This window comes from Heteronotia binoei, unplaced genomic scaffold (genome assembly GCF_032191835.1).
Source record: "Heteronotia binoei isolate CCM8104 ecotype False Entrance Well unplaced genomic scaffold, APGP_CSIRO_Hbin_v1 ptg000047l___fragment_1, whole genome shotgun sequence".
NCBI classification, from domain to species: Eukaryota; Metazoa; Chordata; class Lepidosauria; order Squamata; family Gekkonidae; genus Heteronotia; species Heteronotia binoei.
In genome coordinates, this window is record NW_026799982.1 from 413,127 (window position 1) to 431,545 (window position 18,419).

The 18,419-nt window shown below is 44.2% G+C and overlaps 1 protein-coding gene across 2 annotated transcripts in view; it reads right to left on the reverse strand.

Annotated features, from left to right (window-relative positions):
• LOC132590487 (solute carrier family 12 member 2-like) overlaps nt 1-18,419 on the reverse strand; it is a 136,634-nt gene that overhangs the window by 34,126 nt on the left and 84,089 nt on the right. For both annotated transcript variants that reach the window (XM_060263395.1, XM_060263394.1), the window contains exon 17: nt 14,268-14,408. In XM_060263395.1, the coding sequence (XP_060119378.1) occupies nt 14,268-14,408 (141 nt within the window). The remainder of the gene's footprint in view (nt 1-14,267; nt 14,409-18,419) is intronic.

Below are 18,419 nucleotides of genomic sequence, written 5' to 3' on the forward strand. Positions count from 1 at the left end.
ACACTAAGAAAAAACGATTTAGACAAAGTCCAACGAAGTTCACCGACCGTAGCGAAAAGATCAACCGATCAGCGCGGCGGTCAGAAGAGAACTGGCGGGATGTCCGCTCCCGTCCCGGCGAGCATGCGCAAAGGGGGGGGGAGTTTGCGCGCGGGGGCGGAGAGGCGGAAATCCGCAGCTTTTGAAGTTTACCGATCAGGGTCGGCGCCGGCGCCTCTCCCATTGGTGTGATGCACAGAGACCACGAAGAAGATTTTGCTTTACTATACCTAGTCTTTCCTTTTGTGTTTGCTGGATTATTTCTTTTATTGAATAAGGAGAGAAGTATTCACTAAGCATATTGAACCAATCTGGTTCTTCCTGTTCCTTTAGCATTATTATAATCTTTGACAGGTGGATTGCTTTATAATATTGTATAATATTTGGGAAGCTTATACAGTACGTCACAGAAGTGAGTACACGCTCTCACATTTTGTAAATATTTAAGTATATCTTTTCATGTGACAATAGTGAAAAAAATGACACTTGGCTGCAATATAAAGTAGTCTACAGCTTGTATAACAGTGTAAATGTGCTGTCCCCTCAAAATTACGCAACACACAGCCATTAATGTCTAAACTGCTGGCAACAAAAGTGAGTACACCCCTAAGTGATAAAGTCAAAATGCGGTCCATGTAGCCACTTTCCCTCCCTGGTGTCATGTGACTCGTTAGTGGTACAAGGTATCAGGTGTGAAGGGGGAGCAGGTTATCGCTCTCACTCCCTCATACTGGTCACTGGAAGTTCCACATGGCACCTCATGGCAATGAACTCTCTGAAGATCTGAAAAAACAAATTTTTGCTCTACATAAAGATGGCCTAGGCTATAAGAAGATTGACAAGACCCTGAAACTGAACTGCAGCACGGTGGCCAAGACCATACAGTGGTTTAACAGGACAGGTTCCATTCAGAACAGGCCTCGCCATGGTCGACCAAAAAAGTTGAGTGCCTGTGCTCAGCGTCATATCCAGAGGTAGGCTTTAGGAAATCATAAGAGCATAAGAGAAGCCATGTTGGATCAGGCCAATGGCCCATCCAGTCCAACACTGTGTCACACAGTGGCCAAAAAAAATATACATATATATATATATATACATATATATACACACACACACACACAGTGACTAATAGCCACTGATGGACCTCTGCTCCATATTTTTATCTAACCCCCTCTTGAAGCTGTCTATGCTTGTAGCTGCCACCACCTCCTGTGGCAGTGAATTCCACATGTTACCCTTTGGGTGAAGAAGTACTTCCTTTTATCCGTTTTAACCGGACTGCTCAGCGATTTCATTGAATGCCAATGAATTCTTGTATTGTGAGAAAGAAAATAGGCCTATATGACTGTGGCAAAGTAGAGTTTCTTTGTTCTCTGAGGATTACTATTATAGAAGCCTGATTTCATGAGGGTGGGAGATGACCAGTGGATAAAATATGGTTACATGCTGCCAAAAGGGAGTCTGCTAAATTTGGTGTAAACACTTTGTAAAATTCAGCTGTGTATCCATCTGGTCCCAGTGCTTTGTTACGTTTTAAGGATTTTGTAGTATTAAGAAATTCAGTTTTATTAAATGGTTTATCCATCAGATTTTTATGTAGATTTATTTTGGTGGAAGGATATTGTCTGAAGAATTGATTGATCTTAGAGGTGGGGATTTTATTTGAAGAGTATAATTTGGAATAATATTCTAAAAATCAATCTAGAATCTTTCTGGAACATGAATGTAATTTTCCTGATTTGCCTCTTATGAATGTGACTGTTCATGCCAATTTCTTAGTCTTTGCTCTGTGTGCCAAAAGTTTTAAGGATTTCACAAAGTCATTCCAATAAGCATGTCTCAAACAGAGAGCCTCTTTTCGTAATTCCGTGATGTCTAATAGTTCCGACTTTCTGCGTTAAGTAATTTCTTGTATATTTTTTACTGCATGTTGCTTTGTGTTGGTTTTCTAAATTTGTATAGTTTGAATGAGCTCATTTCTTTTTATCATTTTTGTTTCTTTAAATAGGAGGCTTTATCTATTAAAAAACCTCTCTGAGATGGTTTTAATGCATTCCAAAGGATCCCAGGATCTTCGGGCATTGAATTGTCTTGGAAATAATTTTTAATGTGCTGATCTATTTCCTGTTTGATTAATTCATCTGCTAATAAATTTCTATTTAGTGATTTAGTAATAAATTTCTATTTAGTTTTGTTCTTCCTTCTGCATGATACAGCTCACCCAAGCATGATCTGTCCATTGTTTTACTCCTATTTCTGAAGATGTTATATGGTCTAATATTTCTCTGCTAGCAAGAATGTAGTCTATTCTGGTATGTACTAAATGCTTAGGTGAGAAGTAGGTGTAGTCTGTCATGCAGGTGAAATTGTCTCCAGACATCAAATAGGTTAAAATTAGTTATAAATTGGGCCAATTTGGTGGGATTGTTTTTAGATTTTTGTTTTTACCCATAATATTTTTTATCTAGATTTAAGTCTGTTAAAAAATTGAAATCACGGCCCACTAATAGTGGGCCTTCTTTGAATTCATTCAGTTTATCAAATGTGCTTTTAGTCTTGACATCAGATTATAAAGATGAAGGTCACAGCTAGGCATGACGCCTACAAGCCACCAAGGAGGCCAGAATACAAGAGAAATAGGTTTCACCATGGAAGTCTATACTCATGCCCTTTAAACAAGGTTGAATCTGTAGAAAAACAGGCTGCTTACCTGTAACTGATGATCTTCAAGTGGCCATCTGTGCATTCACACTGATGGGATATAGTGCGCCTGTGCCGATCCCGATCAGTACTTCAAAGTCTAAGAAAAAAGGATTTTTGCGCCCGTCCCACCGGGCATCCGCAGCTCTCCACCGCACATGCCCATTGGGACAGACAAGAGGATCCTGCCAGTTCCTTCTGTCCACTGTAAGCTCAAGAGAACTGACACCAGAGGGGAAGGAGGGCGGGTAGTGTGAATGCACAGATGACCACTTGAAGATCATCAGTTGCAGGTAAGCAACCTGTTTATCTTCTTCATGGTCTCTGTGCTTCACACTGATGGGAGACAAGCAAGCCATAAGACTACTTGGAGGTGGGTGCTGGATGGTGCTCATGAAATCGCTGCTTGTGGCACGCTGGCGCCTCCTAACGTCCAGAGCATAGTGTTGCACAAAGGTGTGAGACATAGCCCACATGGCTGCTTGGCAGACTTCCTGTAGGGGTAACTCCCTTGAAGAACGCTGTAGATGACGCCACCGCCCTGGTGGAGTGCACTTGCACAGGTCCTGGTACAGGTCTTTTAGCTAGCAAGTAGCAAGTCTGCATGGCCTCAACAATCCACTTCGATAAGTGCTGGGAGGGAATGCCCTGCCTGAGCGAGCTGAGAGCATAGGAGACAAAAAGCGAGGTGGATCTCCTTGACCCCTTGGTACAATGGAGGTAAAAGGAGAGTGCCCGCCAGATGTCTAGTGTATGTAGGCATCGCTGCTCCGCAGTCCTTAGGAAAAAATGTGGGCAGATTGATGTCTGCAGACAGGTGGAATTCTGACACTGCCTTAGGAAGAAAGTTCAGGTCGGGAATCAGGCGGACCCCGCAGTCCAAGAACAAGATATGAGGTGAGTCACAGCGAAGAGCCTTAAGCTCCCCCACCCTCCTGGAGGAGGTGATCACAACAAGGAAGGCAGTCTTCCATGCCAGGAGATGAGGAGAGGAATTCGCCATAGGTTCGAAGGGAGGCAGAGTAAGGCGATAGAGCACCAGCGTGGGGTCCCAGGGGGTAGCCGGGCATCTATGCACTGGTACAATGTGGGCAAGGCCCCTCAGAAACTTCTTGACCAAAGGATGAGCAAAAACTGACACGCCATCGACGAAGTCATGAGTCATGAGGTCGCTGCCAGGTAAACACGAAGTGAAGAGAGGGCGAGACCTCTGTCCAATAGAGCAAGGAAGAAGCTAAATACCGTATGGAGGCCAGTAGCATGGCCTTATGGTTCAGGAATGCTCTCCACTAGCCCTCATATGAGCATCTAGTTGTAGGATGTCTACTATTTAGGAGATTGTGGTCAATACATTCTCAGATGGACATCAATGCAGCCGCAGTGCCGTGAGTTTCAGGTGTGGAACGTTGTGATGCGGGAGGCGCCCTGGGTGAGCCACCAAGAGATCCGGTTCTGGTGGGAACTGATGGAAGTTCTTGGCAGACAACTGGAGGACCAGGAACCAGGGTTGCTGTGGCCACCAGGGGGTGATTAGGATCCCTGTGGGTCTCTGTGCTCGGGTCTTGGCAACCACCCTGGTCAGCAAAAGGAGAGAGGGGGAAAGGAAGAGGTGCTTCCCTTCCCACGGATAAAGAAAGTCATCCCCTAGGGATAGGGGATTGTGACCTCCCCTGGAGCAGAAGCTTGGACATTTCACGTTGCACCTAATTGCAAAGGTGTCTATGTCCAGATGGCCCCACTCGTCGAAAAAGGGACTGAGGTACTTCCAGTTGAGCTCCCACTTGTGGAAGGCGGAGCTCCCCCTGCTCAAGGCATCTGCAGTGGTGTTCTGAATGCCTGGAAGATGTGTCATCACCAGATGTATATCCCAGCAAAGGCAGTCCTCCCAAATGTCGCTGGCCAGCTGGCAGAGAGTTCAGGAGACCGTTCCCCCCCCCATTTGTTCATGTAGTAGAGGGCGGTGGTGTTGTCTGTCAGAAAGGAGACCACATGGTCGCGTAGGAGACAGTGGAAGGAGTGCAGGGCGTTACCGTATCACTAGGAGTTCCAGGTAGTTGGTATGACGACTCCGGAGGTGACACAGAGGCCCTTCATATGTGCTCCCCAGCCCCATAATGAAGTCTGTCATCACCACTGCAGATGGAGCTGCCACTAGGCACGGAGCACCCCTGAGTAAGTTGAGGTTCTGCTCCCACTACGTCAGGGAGAGTAGGATGTGAGCCGGTAACATCAGACGACGAATCGTAGTATAGAATTACTACGATTCTAGCTAATAGATTAAAGAAAATTCTAAGAACCTTAATTCATCCGGATCAAGCAGGTTTTTTCCCGAAGAGATACATGAGGACTAATATCAGGATTTTATCCAATATACTGGAATACTATGAATTACACAGGGAGAAACAAATGACTTTATTTTTTATCAATGCTGAAAAAGCATTCGATAATCTAAACTGGGGATTTATGTTTCGTTTATTTAAAGTTATGGATTTCGGTGATACTTTTGTTAAAAATATACAGGCCCTTTACAGAGAACAGGCAGCTAAAATTATTGTTAATGGTGTATTAACAGAGAAGATAAAAATTTCCAAAGGTACGAGACAAGGATGCCCACTCTCGCCGTTACTTTTTATTTTATCATTAGAAATTCTAAATAATGTTATAAGAAGCAATAGTAAAATTAAGGGGTTGAAAATTAAAAAAGAATCTTATAAGGTCCTATCTTATGCTGATGACATGGTTCTGATATCTCAAAACGACGTAGAATCCGTTGAGGAGATCTTAAAAGAATTAGCTGATTATGGACAAGTTGCTGGATTAAGAATAAATAAGCAGAAGTCCAAAATGCTCACTAAAAACATCCCTTTATGAGAGGTTAAAAATCTTGAAAGAAGAACAGGGTTTAGTAATGAAACGAAAGTAAAGTATTTGGGGATTACTATGTCAAATAAATGTAGCAATTTATATGACTATAACTATGTTCCTCTCTTTAGTGAGATTGATTCTTCTTTAAAAAAATGGGCTAATATGAAACTCTCTTTTATGGGTAGAATAGCATTGATCAAGATGACTATCCTACCCAAAGTTATGTTCTCATTTCAAATGATTAATTTTGTGGCTAAGAAATCTTTTTTTACTAAATTAGACCAATTAGTTAAAGTTTTTGTTTGGCAAGGCAAGAGACCTAGGGTAAAATGGAAAATTTTAAAAGATAAAAAGGATATGGGTGGACTGGGCCTTCCGGATTGGGAAACTTATTACTCTGCCTGTGTCATACTTTGGTTGAAAGAATGGATCTCTTTGAAGGACACTCGCATATTAGCTTTGGAAGGTTCTGACTTGCAGGCCGGGTGGCACGCGAACCTATGGTATATTCACAAGGGACAGAATTATTTTAGGAATCATTTAATTCGCAAAACTTTATATGAGGTCTGGTTGAAAATCAGAAGAATAATTTATAATAAGACACCGAGATGGCTATCCCCGGAAGAAGCCTCAACCCTGCCACAGTTATGGAACTCTTCAAGAACGGCTAGGTATCAGGATCTCCTAGACGAGAAGGACAATCTAAGAAAGAAAGATGATCTTGAATCTAGGGGGATAAAATTTGATTGGTGGACGATGAACCAGATAATAGCCAAATACAACATGGATAAGTTGAAAGGATTTACCAAATATAATTTCGATTTTGATAAGCTTTTACTTATAGATGAGGATAAGGTAATTAAGAAAGTATATAATTATATTTTACAAATTAAATTAGAGGATGAAATGGTCAAAGAGTCAACGATAAAATGGTCCCAAAATCTGCAAAAAAATATCGATTTGGAACAATGGTCCAGTTTCTGGAAAGTGAATTATAAAATCATTAAACCGATTAACTACAGAGAAAAATTTTTTAAGCTTTATCACAGATGGTATATTACTCCCCTGCAATTGTCTAAAACTAATCAATCTATCTCACCTTTGTGTTGGAAATGTGGCTTAGTAATAGGTTCCTTTTATCATATTTGGTGGAACTGTAAAGTTTCTAAAAATTTTTGGAAAAGAGTACACGATACACTAAAGGTAATATTACAATTAGATCTGCAGTTTAAACCGGAGGTGATGTTGTTGTCATTTGTTAAGAAAGTCGTACCTTCTGAGGATGAACATATGACGATATATATTCTTACGGCATCAAGGATAGTCTTTGCTAAATATTGGCGACAAAAGGATATGTCCCGAAATAAACGAAGTGGTTGACAAAATTTTTAATGCTGCCGAAATGGATATACTTTCGAATATGTTAAAAGGAGAGTCCAAAACTGAAGCTAGTAGAAAATGGGTTAAATTTTATAAATGGTATGAAGCAAAGTAAGGTGTTAATATTGCATCATAAGAAGGAAAATTTGAATGCAGTTTATACTTCGTGTAAAGAAATTGGAGGGAAAAAAAATGCTAGACTAATGGCAGACTAATGATTAATTGTTTTTTTCAGATGCTTATACTTGTTATTTTCTGGTTACGATAAAAACCACAGACAACCCTCCTTAAGGATGAATGAAATGCCAATTATATGACTACTCTATTATGTTGTTTGTCACTATTATTGATAATCTGTTGGCTGGTACATATTGTTGTTTTCCTTTTTAAACTAATAAAAGAATTTAAACGGGAAAAAAAAACATCAGACGACGAGACTGCAGATGACGAGTCGGCTGAAACACTCGCACAAACCACAGCTGCAGTGGTCGCATACGGAGACAGGCGTGGAGAATCACGGTCATAGTGGCTGCCATCAGTCCCAGAAGCCGTTGTATCTGGAGTGCTGAAGCCTCGCCCTTTCCCCTGATCTCGGGGATGAGGTTGATCAGTGCATCTGCCCGCTCTTGAGGAAGGAAGGCTCGGCCGAAGTGAGTGTCCAGAATGGCTCCTATGAACTGCACCCTCGTGGATGGGAGGGGAGATTTCAGCGTATTGACCTGGAGCCCCAGGTCTCTGAGAAGGTGTAGAATGGTGCTGAGATGTGACTGGAGGGTGTCTGCTGCTGGGGCCACTATCAGCCAATCGTCTACATAGGGGAATATTATTATTCTCCTGAAGGCGGAGGTAGGTGGCAACGACTAACATTGTCTTTGTAAAGATCCCGAAAGGTTGAGATCCCGAAAGGGAGTGAGGTGCATTGGAAGCATTGGTTCCCAATAGCAAATCACAGATACTGCCGGAAATGGGGGTGTATAGTAATATGGAAGTATGCGTCCTTCAATTCCAGGGCAGCCATTCAGGCATCTCTGTCCAGCAGTGGAAGGATGTACTGAAGGGATGTCATATGGAACTTTTTGGAGATAATGTATTTGAGCTCGCTTTGGTGGGGTAGGGCAGGATATAAATCGAATAAAATGGAAATGGCTCAGGGCCCAGGGGTCCAGGATGGATCGGAGGCCCCCATCCTCCTTGGGAACAGTAAAATACCGGGAGTAGAACCCTGCAGGGGAAGTAGGGGGGACCGGTTCTATAGCCTGTTTTGATATGAGGTTTGCGACTTCCTGCAGGAGGACCTCTGAGGGAGGTGTCGTTATCAGACCCGATGGTGGGGGTCACTGGGTAATTCGATTCGATAGCCGTGCTCTATGAAGGACAGAACCCAGCTGTCGGTGGTGATGTTTCTCCATGCAGGTAAGTACTGGAACAGGGTGGGAGAGGGTGGTGGCACTGGGAGAGTCAAAGGCCCTGTTTGGGCGTTTTGTCCCCCTTAGGTCTATGCTGTTGTTGTTGTGGGGAAAACTTCTGTTTGTTCCCATAAGACGGCCTGGAATGGCTTGACTGGGAGTGCTGGGTCCACGTCTGTTTGGGAGGTGACTTAGTGGTTTCTTGGACCATGATTTCAACCAAGCGCTAGACTTTGGGCCAGAGGAGGGGGAGACCCCAAAGTCTTGATGCTCTTGTACAAATCCTGGAGGACCGTGTTTGTAGTCGAGCTGAACAGCCCATCCCCCTCAAAGGGAAGGTCCTCGATCCACGCCCTGGTGTCCTAGGGTACGGCCGTGATACGGAGCCATGCATGGCGACAGATGGTAACTGCCATGGTCGGCATCTTGGCAAAGACATCTATGGAGTGTTTGGCTGCATTAACCTGGTGCTTCACAATGAGAATGCCCTCCTTCTGGAGTCGTTTGAGCTCTAAAGCCTTGTCCTCAGGGAGGGAAGGTAAGATGTCTGCTAATTTTTCCCAGAGGGTTTATTGATACCTGGCCATGCAGGCCTCGTAGTTGGCTGTCTTAATCCCCAGGGCTCCTGCTGAGTATACCTTTTGGCTTAAAGAGTCGAGTTTCTTCCCCACCTTAGGAGGAGTGGAATGTGTGCATTTACTCTTGGATGAGGATGAGACCATGACAGAGTTAGGTCTGGGGTGGCTGAAGAGGAACATAGCCTCCGCTTCCTGAATCTTGTACATATAATCTGCGCGTCTGGTGGAAACCGGGGTGGACACCGGTTTTGGCCATGAGAAGTACCGAGGTCATGGGCAAGGCTACCAGTGTGGATGCATTGCACTGGAAGATGTTGAAGACTGTGTCGGTAATGAGGAGCTTCGGCAGCGAGATCGGTAGAGATAAGGAATGGGCCATACACTTAATGAAATCACCATAGGCCTGGAGGTCTTCAGATGGGGAGACCAGCTACTCCTCTATGGATTGCTGTGACGCGGACGGTTTGGTGTTGGAGCCCTGGTGGCTAGGGTGATCCAAGTCTGAATTGGGGTCAGAGTGAGAAGAAGCTGAGTCGTGTTCCGAGGGCTGCCTGGGTAGTTCTGGAGTCCTCGGTGTTGAGGGTCGGAGTGGAGTCATCAGCGTCAGGCTGTGGAGTGGGTAGCTGCTCCGCTGGACGCTTTGCGCGGGGGGTTTCGAGACCAATGCGGGTCTCTATGGCAAGAATGGTAAAATGCGACCCAGCGCGAGTCCCAGTCCGATGGCAGGCGAGGCATCCACGGAAACCCCGATGACATAGGGTACGCTCCGTAGAGGTACTGCCTCTGGTCCCAGTGAATCGGTGGCAGTTGCAGTAGAGGGGCTCGATCTTCCGGAGCCTTCAGAAGGAGGGCGTCTACCAATGTGTGCGGTTGCCAAGGAAGCAACGGAGAAGTAGGCGCCTGCTCCTGCTGATCAGGCTTGGTGAGGGGCTCGGTTCGGTACCGGAGGATGTGGAGTGAGACGTCTGCTGAGTGAGATTGATCTCAAAGTCCGACAGTTCCTCCTGAGGAAGATGCTGGGGGTGGGCCTGCCGAATAGGGGAAGCAAGAAGTTGCAGCGGGAGGACCTTGCCCGGTGCCATCAGCCTGGCCGGGGTGGTGGATTGGCTCGGTCCTTCTTGAGGGCTCTTGGGAGTCTTGTACTTCTTGTCCTTGTCCCGCTTATACTCCTTTCCCTCCCTGCATTTTTTGCAGGAGTGGAGGGTTCTGAAGTTGGTGCCGGGGTTGAGTGTTTCCGCACTGACCTGTTGGCGTCGGAGAGTGCTGGGAGGGGTCAGCGTGGAAGAGGTCGACGTTGACACACATCCTGAGTCGACTTGGGACTGCATACCGGGGGTGAGTGCTGCTTCCATAAGCACTGTTCGAAGTCACACAGCGCGATTTTTCCACGTTTGTTGAGAGAACTTAGCACAATGTGTGCAAGTCTCCGGGCAGTGTCCCTCTCCAAAGCAAAGGAGGCAAAGATTGTGGCCATCAGGGGAAGGGAGTTTGCTGCCGCACTTTTTGCAGCATTTGAAGCACCCCCACAGCTTTACATGCGCTCAGACTTAGAGGGAAAGGTGTCCCTCCCCATCCTGGGAGGAGACGAGCCAGAAAAACTCATGAACTCAAGTGCCCTTGTTTTTCCTGCAGGTTTGATGGAAGGAAGAGCGAAGTAACCGAAGAAAAGGCAATGACGGTGAGTACTGACGAGAGATGGAAGAAAGATCCTATCCGCGCAGCGGTCAGAAAGGAACTGGTGGGATCCTTTTGCCTGTCCCAATGGGCATGCGCGGTGGAGAGCTGCAGATGCTCGGTGGGACAAGTGCGAAAATCCTTTTTTCTTAGGCGTTGAAGTACCGATCAGGATCTGCGCAGGCACACTATATCCCATCAGTGTGAAGCACAGAGACCATGAAGAAGATCGTATGTTTTTCAGTTGGCCATACTATAGGGGGCTCGTTTTAGAATTATTACTCCATTCGTTGATAGGTTACCTGGCTATATTGATACAAACAAAGCTAGACTTCATTGGCTCTAATCAGATAAGAATTCAGAGATTACACATTTAGTTGCTGAGTTTTGTGCATTAGTTCTTAGACTACGGGATTTGTATTTTAAAAGTTAATAAATTTAGATAATTATTTTTGTATACTATGTCTGTTTTTACTTTTTTATATTATGCTTACACTGTATTCTGGTCTTGAGACAAATAAACTATGATGATGATGATGGATATGCAAATAAATTCATGAGTAAGTGTTAGAGCTTCAATTTGAGACTCATTTGGGAGCTGATGTAGCAACGGTAAAAGCTTCTTCAACGTCGAGTGGTTGTATGCCGCAAAATATGTAAGGTAGGTTTGCATCTTAGCAGTTGAGGGAATAGATCTTTTTTCCCAATGAATCCACCCTCCGGCTCTTGTGATCAGGTGAGGTGAGAAGTCTAGCCTACTTGGTTTTTGAGGATGAATGAACTATAATCAAGTTGGGTTCAGGCTGAGAATGCAAGAAGTTTGTATCTGCTAGTTGGACTTTGTACATGGCTTCATACCTTTTAGGAAAAGGGGCATTGACCCTGCTTTAGCCCAAGCCTCCTTAAGAGTGGTGAAATGGACAGCTATAATAAAAGTTGCAGGAAGATCGGTTTGCAAAATGTCATGGACAAGGTCAAACACCATTGGTGTAGAAGGGGCTAGTTGGATCCCTAAGGCAGAAGCCATTCATTGCAGTAAGTCCAGGAATCCTTTGGCTCCTTCAGATGGGGAGACACTCTGCTCTATGTCAGAGTCCCCAGGAGTATCAGGGTTGGGAGCCTCGAAGTCATTACTGTCATCACCACTGGGGTCGTCCTGGTCAGAATCAGGAATCCCTATGTCCTCCTCAGAAGGATCTGGAGTGTTAAATTCCTCAGCAGGAGCATTGGGAGCCTCTGTAAGATCAAGGGGCAGCATCGGGTCCGAAGATGCTTCAGCGAATCCATCAGCCTTTTGGAACTGGTTGGGTAATGGTGGCTAACAGAGGGATGTGAAGGTGCAAAGGTGTGCATTGAACTGGAGATGACCAGTCTCTAAGAGGAGAACAGGAGCAACAGCAATTGGGGAAAGGACGCCAGTGTGGAGACTGATGACATATCAATCAAGGTGGTGTAGACTGGGTTCTTACCCATAATATGGATCATAATCTGGTATGGATCATAATCAAGGCTGGTGGAATGCCATCCCATAGTGAGGGTCATTGCAGCAATGTGTGTATATAAAATTTTGTGTGTATATAAAATTTTGTGTGTATATAAAATTTTTTGCCACTGTGTGACACAGAGTGTTGGACTTGATAGGCCGTTGGCCTGATCCAACATGGCTTCTCTTATGTTCTTAATGTGGCAAGCAGTAGGAAGATCAATACTGGTATGTGAAATGTCACTAAATAGGACAAGGTGGGCAGCAGTTGGTGGGAGAGCAGGGCAATTGTACAGGCTCTTCCTCCCTCAATGACAATTTACCCTGTGAGGATCAGGGTGCAATTAGAAAGTCATCCCTTGGAGCCGAGGGATGCGATTGAACCAGAGAGGTAACAGTGCAGTCTGGTTGTGTCTGTTCATCCGACTCAAGGTGGAGCAGAGGTGGTGCATCTGGGACCTCTGAAGCTGTAAAGGTTGTTCGTACTAATGCTTCATGAGGTTCTGCACCCAGGTTAGGTGTACCTTCTTTGGTATCTGGGTAGTGACAACGGAAGCTGAATTATCAGATCTTCAGTTCTTCTTAGGTTTAGACAGAGTTGACTTGAACGAGGAATGCTGCTTTTTCCCCAGATGGTCTCTATGTTGGGCATTGGACCCATGTTTTGAGGTTGACGGAGCTGATGTATCTTTTAGCTTCGACGTCGACATGGTCGAGTCTCCCCGAGGTCTAGGCAGGGGAAGGAGCATAGAGGCAGCACTGGAAGCCTGTGCCATAGTTGGGTTCAGTGCTGACTCAAGTAAATGAGTTTTCAAATGGGCTGCTCGGTTCTGGTGGGCTTGATGTCCAAACTGAGCACAATGAATGCAGGAATCGACACGATGTTGTTCCCCTAAGCAAAACAGGCACTTATCGTGCCCATCTGATGGCGGAATTTTTGCGTTGCAAAAAGTGCAGCACTTTAAAAAAGGAGCTTCTTCCATATGACAACCTCAAAAAAAAATATGAAATGAGAGGAAAGGGAAGGAGAAGGGGACAAGGGGAGAGGGACTGTGGAGAAAGTAAGAAAAGTGATTGAGGTTTTTTTTTTTAAAGAGAAGAAAATAAAAGCGGAAGTAAGTGGATTAAAAAACCCCACAGTTCTTATCTGCCTGAGACACTGAATGAAGACTGGAGGAGAGAAAAATCCGTCCAGCTGGCAGGTGCTAAGGAAGGAACTGAGGTGGTGGTGGGGTTTCCTTCAGCTCCAGGCATGCCCAGTGAGTGCCTTCTCTCTAGAGCTAAGGAAAAGCCCACTGAAAAACTAAGCTCTAGAATTTTCCTGCACAGCACTGGCACAGTACCCAGTGTGTGACCTGCACAGAGACCACAAAGAGATTAAATCTGTGTCTAATTCTCCATCAGTGGCAAAAGGCTTGCAGTGCACTTCCCTAGTATCCCTCAAAACTCTAGATCCATTTGAAAAAATCCAGGGAGGAGGATATCAGCACAAAATGATGAAAAGATGTTAAGGGAATTTACCATTCTATTGTCCCCTGGTCTCCAGACTTTTAACTCCTGCTGTGAGAAAAGATATAGATCTGGTCACCTTGTCCGATTAGCTGGCTGAGTGGCGTGTGTCCTCCTGAGCTTTGGTCCTGTCAGCCAGGCCAGCTCAATAGACATTTCAATACAGAAGCTTTCCAATATGGGTCACGTTCTAGAGGAGCCCTGCATATGGAGGGGATGTCTTGAGAGGATGTGTTAAGGAGAAAAAAACCCTCCTGAGTCCCTTTTTGCTATACGATAATGCAGTGGTGGTGAGTGGGAGAAAAAGGTGGATGTTTCCCTCAAACTATGAGGATATGAAAGTTTTAGAATGGTCTCTGGCAAGAGAAAGAAGAATTTAAATTGTGGGCCTAAGACACATAAAGCCTGACATCCTGCAGCAGAGTAATTTTAAACCCTACCCTCTAATATAGGAGAACAATGACAGCCTTGCTTTACAAAGCAAGGAGATTACTGCAAATGTTAGCAATAATCTTAAAATAATTAAATATTTTGGAAGTGGAGTGTGTGAAATTCAATTCAGAATTAATTACTCAGAGCATAATACTACATATCTTGAGAAAAAAAGTTCTCTTTTTAATAGGTATTGCATACCTGCATTAAGTATTGTGCACCATCCCTCAAATCTTCTGCATGTACTGGGGCATAGAAGGCTTTCATTTTGTTTTTAATAAGCCACCGCTGGAATCTGGATAAGTCATTAGACAATTCTTTCATAGCTTGCCTGCGAGGACCCTTTAAAAAAAGTTATATAGTTACACACACTTCTAAAAAAATTCAGAGAAAATAGTTTAAAACCCTTCATTGAAGATCACTAACTGGTGCCTTTATGTCTCCTCCCACTATGTCAGAGCAATTTAAATGTAAATAAGATCACCTAGATTAGAATATACTTAGGACTCTTCTACATGAGAAGGTGATAGTTGTGAATGGAGCTCCCAGAGTTTTCTGAAATTAATTTAATTTTCAAGTGTGAAAGGACCCAATTCTGATTAAGTTCACTCAATGAAGGAGGATGCAAGCCTCCTCCTCACACTGATTTCGTGATCCTAAATTGTGCTGCAGAACAGCCATTTGCTTTGTTGAGGAGCCAAATAGTAACTCTTCATAAGAAGAGCACTGCTGGATCAGACCAATGGTTCATCTAGTCCAGCATCCTGTCTCACACAGTGGCCAACCAATTTCTCTGGATGGCCAACAACAGGGCATAGAGGCTGAGATCTTCCCCTGATGTTGGCTCTTGGCTCTGGGATTCAGAGGCTTAGTGCCTCTGAATGTAGACGCTCCCCGCAGTCACCATGGCTAGAAGCCATTGATAGACTTATCCTCCATAAATCTATCTAATCCCCTTTAAAGCTGTTTATTCCTGTGGCCATCACTACATCTTCTGGAAGTGAATTCCACATTTTAATCACTCTCTACGTAAAGTAGTATTTCCTTTTGTCTGTCCTGAACCTACTGCCCCTCGGTTTCACTGGATCCCTATGAGTTCCAGTATTTGAGAAGGAGAATAATCTCTCTTTGCCAACTTTCTCTACCCCATGCATAATTTCATAAACCTCCATCATGTCCCCCCCCCCTTAGTCATCTCTTTTCAGAGTGGGAAACTGGTGTAGTGAAAGGATGCTTAAACCCTCTCTCCAGTCATGCTGGGATCATGCTCAGAAACTGGCCCCAAAAGATAGTTGGGTCCTTCTAAGTACACTGTACAGCATGTCACCCAAACTGTAACTTTTTTTCTGAAACCAGAAAATCAGAAACCAACACTTATGACTATAACTACTGTTGAATATTTTAAAAACTGTCCCATTTTTTAAAAAAATATATATTTAAAGTTTTGGCTGATATGACCTCCAGTTACCACACCTTACTGTGGGCAATATTCCTCTGATCTATGAGTTCTTGCCTTTAGTGTTCGTATGGTGTTTATGGATGAGTACAAGCCAAACCATGAAGCAAAAAAAAATCATGAATTTTACGCTGTTCATAGTTTGCAAACAGACGTCAATGAGGTGTATACCATCATGAACTTTTAAAGCATTCTGTAGCATTTCATGGACTGAGCATTGTTGTTTTCTGCAGAGGCCACAAATGTTTCAGGTTGTCTTGTGTAGTCTCTCTGGAGTTTAAAGGGACTGCACAAGACACCTGAAACAGCTGAGTGGCTCCCAGCTATTTTTTGGGCTTTCTGCAAGCCCTAAAGGGACTGTGGTCTCTCTCTTTCAATGGGTTTGCAGGGCCACAAATTAGTTTTGGTTCATGAACAAATCTCCTGTTTGGTTCAGGGTTCAACCATGAATCACATTGTTCCAGTTTGTGCCCATCCCTAATGGTGTCATCAATTTAACTACTCTTTGAGAATCCCCCTTTCTTAATCTATACAAAAAGCCAATAATATCCAAACATTAAGGTTAAGGTTCTTCTTTTAACATTACAGCATTTTAATGAAATTTAGACAACTCAAGAATCAGGCAAGTTATAAGCGAAGTTCATTTAAATTGCTGCAGTTTTCACATTTAAATGAACAAGCCCAATCATTCTGTATAATAAATAATTTTCCTTAATCATACATAAACAGTCTACAGAAGTCAATTTTATAACACATTCCCTCCACATCAGTATAATCAGAGATGTTCTGATATACAACCAGAGTGCAATGAAGGTTAATTTGATTCATGATTGCTATGAAGCTACACTATATTCTACACAACATCCCCTATTATAATCTTCTCCAGAAGCACATAATACAGTGTTAAGCAAAATCCTTCTTCCTGCTGCAGGAACTGAACATTTAGTTAACTTTGGAAGAAGCAAATCTCATCTTATATTCTAATAGCAAATTTACCAAACCTTTGGCTATTTAAATCTGGCGATTGGAACTATGAACAGCCAAGGCAGTTCTACAAACCTGAAAGGGGCTCCAGGTTTGTAGAAAAACACAAAATCTTAAAAAACCCACCCAACACTGGGTGGTTTAACAGTGAGAAAAAGATAGTGCCTTTTAAAAGCATGTAGCTTTAAAAAACAGATTCCCTCAAAGGCTGTTGTTGGGCAACCACAGTATTCTAAGCTTGGTACTGTCAGTAAAAGGCAGGGTGAGAGGGCAGGGCTCTTTCCAGGTTTATTTTGGCCTTCGCAGGAGGAATCCTTGCAGTCAGGCCTGACAAGGGTTGGTCAGCTCCAGGTAGGAAAATTCCAAGAGATTTTGTGGAGGAGGTTGTGGAGGGCAGGGTTTGGTGAGAGAGACTTTGTGGGGAAGACTAAGGGCAGGTTTTGGGGAAACAAGAGGCCTCAGCTGGATATGATGCCATAGAGTCCAAAGTAGCCATTTTCTCCAGAGTAGGCAGATCTCTACTGTCTGGAATTCAGTTGCAATTTTCTGGGAGGATTTCCAGGTTCCACCTGAAGGCTGCCAACCCTAAGCCTGCCAGCACCATGTGGGCAACTTGATACCACCTGACTTGCATGACTCAACTAGGCCTGGCTGCTTGCTACTGTTCAACAGCAGCCACTCTATGAAAAGCTAGTGTGGTGAGGTCTGAAGAATCAAGGTTCAGAATATCCATCTTGCTGTGGAAGCTGACTGGGTGATTTTGGACCAGTCACATACTTTCTCCTTAACCTACCACACAGGGTTGTTGTGCAAATTTTAAAAGGAGGAGAAAATAATGTAAGTTGCTTTGATCCCCTTTGTGGAGAATGTTATAGTCTCTACCTCCAAAGCAGCCATTTCCTCCATGGTAACTAAAGTTGCTAATCTCTGGGTGAGAGCTAGAGATCCCCTGGAATTACAACTGCTCTCCAGATGTCAGAGATCAGTTCACCAAAAGAACATGACTGCTTTGGAGCATGGAGTCTATAGCATTATATCCTACTGAGGTTGTTTCCTTCCCCAATCCTCACCATCCCAAGGCTCCACCCCCAAATCTCCAGGTATTTCCCAACCTGGACCTGAAAACCCTAAGTGGAATTGATCTTTGTAGTTTCGAGACTGGTTGCGATTCCTGGAGAAGTGCTGCCACCACTGCTGCTGGAGGGGGGGCGTGCAGGTGGGTGGCTGGGAGAACCGCTGCCACTGCTACTGCTGTGCACAGGGTGCAGGATGCAAATGGAATACCAGGAGACTGATGGGAGGCAGAAAGAGTCATGAGGTGAAGAGGCAGAAAGAGAGAGGAAGCAACAGACATGAAGAAAAGAGATAGAAAAGGGGTGGAGGGAGAAAAGGTGTGAGACAGGTAGAGGGAGAGGGGAGGAAGCAAAGATGAAGGGAATGGGATTACTTCCTAGCACATTTCCTGTGGGTCCCCACTTGTATATTCTATTAGCAGTCAGTTGAACTGAAGATGCTAAAATCTGGTGACTGGAGCTGTGAATGGACAAACCAGATATTTCAACAAATCTGAAAAATGCCCCGTATTTGCAGAAAAATCTGAAACCTTAAAAAGGAGGGGTTAAAATCTGCATAATGATAAAAAGGACTACTGTAGCTTTAAAAAACAGAAGCTCTCATGGCAGCTGCTGGACAACCACAGCATTCTAAGGTTGATTTCTGTAAGTAAAAGGCAGGGGAAGGGCAGGATCCTCTCCTGGACTGTTTTGGCCCGTGAGGAATGGCCAAACTTTGCAGCAACCACTGAGTGACTTGACACCACCCAATTGCATGACTCACCTAAGCTTGGCTGCTTGTTGCTGTTCAAAAGAAGCTACCCTATGAAACCCAGTGTGGTGTAGTAGTGGTTAGAGTTT